The following is a 6,424-nucleotide window of genomic DNA, read 5'->3' as shown; positions in this document are numbered from 1 at the left end:
GGTTTTGTATTCAAGAAAGGCCGCTTTGGCCGAAGGGATAGACTAAGTTTAGGAGTATATACGGGAACGGATTCCCACGCTAATCTAGAGAGTCACCTAAGGTGGGTCTCTCACTCCTCTGCGTGTACCAGCTGACAATGCAGCCGCAGCACGAGGTTGATATGAAAAAAGTACAAGTATATAAACAGCACCTCACGTGGTGAACGTCTCGTGTTTAGCTAAGGCACGTGACACGCCTTAACCTCAACGGGGTACGTTGTGACTGTACCCGATCACCCCTTAAGCCTAGGGACCGGCTATAAGTGTGGCGGCCGCGACGGCGCGCAGAGAGTAGAGGATGCTGAGAGAGTAAAAGATAGGGAGGGCACTGTGCTGTGCGATCCCCAGAGGTGTCGAGTTCTACTGTTAGGGCGACTGTGACTGAGATGTCACAGGTCACACCTGAACTTAAGAACTAAGGAGTAAGTGACAAAAGTTTTATTAGGCGTGAACCTAAGAGAACTCGACAGAGTCTTCTACAAGTTTCTACCTACTTTATATACCTGGACTACGGCGCACAGACCAACTACCCTAGGTAACTATTTATATACTGACATGAGAAGAGAAGCGACATATGAGAAATAAAACTAATTATACATTGACATGAGAAAGGAAGCATTTGACATGAGAAAAGAAGAGTGGAGTGAGTAAACAAAAGTAAATTGATCATAAAAACGTCGACAACACCAAACAAACCATAAAAGTGTCCACAAGTACAAACAACTCCTAAACCGGTATTCCACTCACACAAACCAACGCCTCCCGAAGTAATTTCCTAACATCTGTTAGGGCGACTGTGACTGAGATGTCACAGGTCACACCTGAACTTTAAGAACAATAGAGGAAAGTGACAAAAGTTATATTAGGCGTGAACCTAAGAGAACTCGACAGAGTTTTCTACAAGTTTCTACCTACTTTATATACCTAGACTACGGCGCACAGACCAACTACCCTAGGTAACTATTTATATACTTGACATGAGAAAAGAAGCAACATATGAGAAATAAAACTAATTATACATTGACATGGGAAAGGAAGCGTGGAGTAAGAAGAAGGTAAACAAGAACAACTTTGATCATAAAAACGTCAACAAAAGCAAACAAACCATAAAAGTGTCCACAAGTACAAACAACTCCTAGACAGGTAATCTTCTCACACGAACCAACGCCTCCCGAAGTAATTCCCAATCAGCGCATCACAGGGGCATAGCACAAAGAATCCGGCTATTGCCCATTGTCGCGGCCCCCAATATCCCCATCTCTGTATCACCCACGCTTTCTGTTCCTCATAGTCCCACATTGCTAAGCATACCCTTCCACACCGCCTGCACCGATGATCTGATAGGTTCCAACCTTCCGGCCTATCCTCTCTGCCTATAGCTGCCGCCGCCCTTCTCCATTGTACTTGCTCCGCGTGGTTCGGAGGTAGAAAAGATAAGATAAGATCAATGAGTTCGATAGGTAGATCTGTAGCTTGTGCCATTTTAACAGTGTGCCGATAGTTTAGCCTCCGTCGAACTGTAGCAGCAGAGGGAAATTATTATGTAATAAAAAGTGTGACAGATGTGACAGCGTGACGCCGTGACATTCTGGCAAAGTTCTAACAACATCGCATCGCAGGGGCATAGCACAAAGAATCCGGCTATTGCCCATTGCCGTGGTCCCCAGTATCCCCATCTCTGTATTACCCATGCTTTCTGTTCCCCATAGTCCCACATTGCTAAGCATACTCTCCCACACCGTCTGCACCGATGATCCGATAGGTTCCAACCTACCGGTCTTTCCTCTCTTCCTATAACCGCCGCCCTTCTCCTCCATTGTACTTGCTCCGCATGATTCGGAGGTAAGAAAGATAAGATAAGATCAACGAGTTCAATTGGTAGATCTGTAGCTTGCGCCATTTTAGCAGTATGCCGATAGTTTAGCCTCCGTCGAACTGTAGCAGCAGAGGGAAATTATTATGTAATAAAAAGTGTGACAGATGTGACAGCGTGACGCCGTGACATTCTGGCAAAGTTCTAACAGCTTACTTATACTAAGACTATCTACCCGAGGTAACTAACTATAGAACGGGCTGAGTAACCATGACCGAGGTAGATGAGTAATCAGTGAGAATGAAAGTATAAACTAGGAAGGAGGATGATCAATCATGAGAATAGAAGATTGATCATGAGAAGGAAAAGATATAACAGGTAACATGAAGGATCAATCAAGGGAACAATAAGAATGATCATGAGAAGGGGAAGACAAACAAGGTAACGTCAAAGAGAAAGTGACATGGGAATGAATGATGGGAGAAGCGTAGGTGGAGAAGAGTATATCCAGGGATATGGAAATGAGTAAGCATGATGACGTCCCTCCTATAGGTTGGTAAATTCATAACACTACCATCGTCAAGCATAGTACCACCACCTCCTCCTCCTTCCATGTTCAGAAACCCGGCCGAAATGCTACACCAACCCGCACCAGAATCGGAGCCGATAGTAGATCTAGACTCGATCAACCTAACTCAGACAGCGGCTCCAGCCCAGGGAGCGCTTCAGGTCACGGAAACCAGTTACGGAGCCCCAGGTGGAAGCCAGGCTACCGCTCCACCTTCATACCAACAACCCTTCTCGCAAACTATCGAGCCCCAGCTTTTCTCAAGACACCACCAAGGTCAGTTGTCTCGGATGAGTGCCCCTTCTGCGGCACCGAGTATGTTCCCTCCTCCTGTTCAAGAGAGCGCAACTCTCGGGATAGACCCTGCTCTTGTACAGGAAAACATCAGGTTGGGTCATTTAACAGGCAACAACGAATCTGAGCCTTTAGCCGGCTTATCACCCTCTACCTCTTCCTTTCTTTCAACTACACTCACTATTCCGCCTGCAACTACGCCCTCAACTATACCCCCTGCTCCTTGTTCTACTACACCTTCAACAACGCCTCCAGATCTACCTCTTGCTCAACTATCAGCAGCTACTCCGGCTCCATCTCCGATTACACCTTCTACCACGTATCCTATTTCATTCACTACGGAACCTACTAATACTCAAGCAGTCACTTCCTTCACTCCAGTGGAGATACCAGTATCTCCAGCTTCTACTATTCCTGTTGAATACAACGAAATGCTTTGGTTGGGTAGGGTTAAAGACTTCAAGGGAAAGAAAAATGTGTACCGCACCAGAATGAACGACAACTGCCCCGAGTAAGTCAAATTTTACTGCACTAAAGGACTGCTTCAAACTCACCAACATCGCCAGAAACCTTGCGGGAGCTGACTGGGTTGCGAACAAGAAGCGAAACAAAGATACCCGAAACAAAAACCAAGATTTTGCGGAATATTGGAATGGTATGTCAGTTGATGATAAAACGGTATTGCTCAGTCATCTGTGGCCTGTGATTTTCGCTAATTCATAAACTCTATGGCAGCTGTGGTTTGAAAAGGCGAAATCACTAGGTTATGCTGTCGGAAAGGTAAGCTAAAACGGTCTAACTGCATTTATCTTGGGACTTACGCTTATACTTTATAGGAGCCTTTTCGAAAAAACAAAAATAAAAGTAAGCCCCAAAATTTTGCCTCTGACTACTGCGCCAATCACCAATGCTTTCGAGATAGAATCTGAATGACCTGTCCCTTCTCAATCCATACGTCAATCTTCCGAATTAATTCTAAATTTTTGATCCAGTGAGTTTGTTGTTGTCTGGGCCACCGCAGCGTAACTAACTAAAGATAGGACCTATTAGCTTATAGCTTTTTATAAAGATATCAGTAATTTCTTCAGATATTCGCGCGTGATCAATGTGTGGGTATAGATTTGTTATAGAGGCGACTAGGGCTTCTAGATTGAATTAGATTGGTGGTGATATCAAGTAATACTTTATTGATCTATTATAATCACTACGGCTCACTTTTTAATTGATTTTTCGTGATTTTCCGTGATTTTCCGTGATTTCTAGTGATTTCTAGTGATTTTTAGTGATTTTTACCGTATTGATCTGAATAGATCAAATTTGAAATTCACTTCATTTATCCATATAGCCCAATGGCACTGCAAGATTTATCTGTAGGAATCAAGTTACATCTATGATGCGTAGATTGAGATGGACTCCGGTAGATTCTAAGTGAAAAATTTCCCCATATATCTACTGGAATCAAGAGAAATCCACTGAGGGATATTTACACAAACAGATTTTCACTGAGAATGATGCGGATATCATCATAAATCGCTAAATGTGGCTTCAACTATTGGAAAATAAGACATTCATAACAATATCCTCAGATTTCCTCCTGACTCAAAGTAGTTTTGACTGGGGGTCAAATTTGGTGCGAATCGGGTGACCTGATCTCGATCACCCACGAAGTTCCTTCTGATTGGCTCCAGTACTACAGAACTATCCTTTGACAGCTTTGGTCTCAGCGACGTGCTACAAACCGCCAACAGATCATGCTGGCAGGACGCGGAAACCTCCTTGAAAGACTGGGTCCTTTTGCCCACCGCGTTAAACCTTTATCGACCATGCGCTTATCTTCCTCAGCAGCACTCAGGCACCCAAATCCTATTCCAGCCTCATTTCTCCGAGGTGGTACTTCAAAAGGAATATTTCTCAAACGCGCGCATCTTCCTACTTCTAAAGCAGACTGGAAGCCCATCTTTCTCGGAATCATGGGCTCTCCCGATGCGGAATACGGCCGCCAGCTGGACGGAATGGGCGGAGGCGTTTCTAGTCTGTCCAAAATCTGCGTAATCGAACCGCCGACACCCGAACAATCGAAACGCCACATTGATATACAATATACATTCGTTCAAGTCGGCATCAAAGACGACAGCGTTGACTACTCGGGCAATTGCGGTAACCTCACCAGCATGATTGGTGCCTATGCGCTTGATGAACGCATGTGTCCTGCAACTCGAAACGAGGACGGCAGAGCGAGGGTTAGATCCTTCAACACCAACACTCAGAAAATCATCGATACAACATTTCCGGTTTCAGAATCTGGAATTCCTATTCTCGATTCACCAGAAGCTACCATCGCTGGCGTCTCAGGGCAGGCATCCCAAATCGTCTGCGAATATATTGACCCCGCAGGGGCGCGTACAGGAAAACTCCTTCCCACATCCCATCTTACCGACCAGCTTGACTTCAATCTTCCTGATGGGAGACCTGCTAGCGTCACTGCTAGCTTGGTTGACGCGACAAACCCTAGTGTCTTCGTTCTTTCGGATGATCTCCGAAAACTTGGCCTAGACGTTGATAACTACATCGTTGGCAAGGAATCGTCCTCGCTCCATGTCACAAAGGCTCTGGAAGCCATCCGTCAACGGGGGGCTCAGGCTATGAAGCTTGACCCTACGGCGCAAGCCCAACCGAAAATCGCGTTACTGAGCCTACCAAACACGGACTCCGATATTCCCAACAAGGTTGATGTCGTAGTACACGCATTGTCAATGGGTGTCATGCACAAGGCCGTACCCATGACATTGGGCCTGTGCCTTGGCGTGGCTGCGAAGGTGGAGGGGACCCTAGCGTCACTGATTGTTCGAAATGCACGACAACTGTCTGGCTCACAGGATGATTTGATACGGATTAAACATCCAGGGGGTGTTGTCGAGGTGGGAGCGGAAATATCCGAAGATAATAAAGTTGAATCGGCCAAAGTTGTGAGGACTGGTAAGAGGTTGATGAAAGGAGTCGTGTGGTGGTGATATATTTCGGAATGATCGCCCACCACTTGTTGCAACAGTTCCCTCTTCGCCGTCATATCTCCTTGAAATCTCATGAGCGCCGCCCGGTGGGATTTGCACAATGTGCCAACAGATTTCGAATATCATGTTCACATGCTCTCCCTTGTCGGACCCGGGAACCCTTTTTCGACCCTATCTCTAGCAAATGATCCTTCTATTCCTCGACCGCGAAGGCCGCGAAGCCAGGTGCTTCGTCGGCCCTTAATGTCAACTTGGCAAATAAGTCACCTTTCTTCCGACGTTTGGTCGCTGCCCTTCTTTTGAAGAGAATCAATTAACTGTTCTCATTCTGCCGAAATATTTTCCCACTATATATCGACACAAGTCGTACCTCAACGAAACACGTAGCACGTTGGCCTTAAAGGGGAGGGTGGTGGGCCCACCGGAGAAATTGTGATGATTTCCTTTTTCGTCATGCGAATATATCCTTTGCTGATTCCTGATACCGTATGATAGTATATCTTATGAGAAAAGAACTTCTGCAGGTACGGCACGCTATCGTTTAACACGCTCTTATCTTTGACTTGACTCAGACACTCTAAGTCCTGGATAAGATAAGATAAAACTATGCTTGTTTCTTCCAATTTCTGATTCACACTAACGTCTTCCCTTCTGTGCACCATCTGCGTCAAATGAGGCCGACGCGTGAAAGAAGAGCTA

At 45.6% G+C, this 6,424-nt stretch overlaps 1 protein-coding gene across 1 annotated transcript; it reads left to right on the top strand.

The window, feature by feature from the left end:
- Positions 1-2,464: 2,464 nt before the first annotated feature.
- AGABI2DRAFT_118368 (hypothetical protein) lies at positions 2,465-5,725 on the top strand (the record flags this gene model as incomplete). The annotated part of the gene is made up of 4 exons (XM_006461415.1): positions 2,465-3,225; positions 3,281-3,392; positions 3,450-3,494; positions 4,427-5,725. The coding sequence occupies 4 exons, from the start codon at positions 2,465-2,467 to the stop codon at positions 5,723-5,725; spliced, it is 2,217 nt and encodes a 738-aa protein (XP_006461478.1).
- Positions 5,726-6,424: the final 699 nt, after the last annotated feature.

The sequence above is a fragment of the Agaricus bisporus genome (assembly GCF_000300575.1).
Source record: "Agaricus bisporus var. bisporus H97 unplaced genomic scaffold AGABI2scaffold_5, whole genome shotgun sequence".
In the NCBI taxonomy this organism is placed as follows: Eukaryota; Fungi; Basidiomycota; class Agaricomycetes; order Agaricales; family Agaricaceae; genus Agaricus; species Agaricus bisporus.
This window is presented reverse-complemented; position numbering and strand designations above follow the sequence as displayed.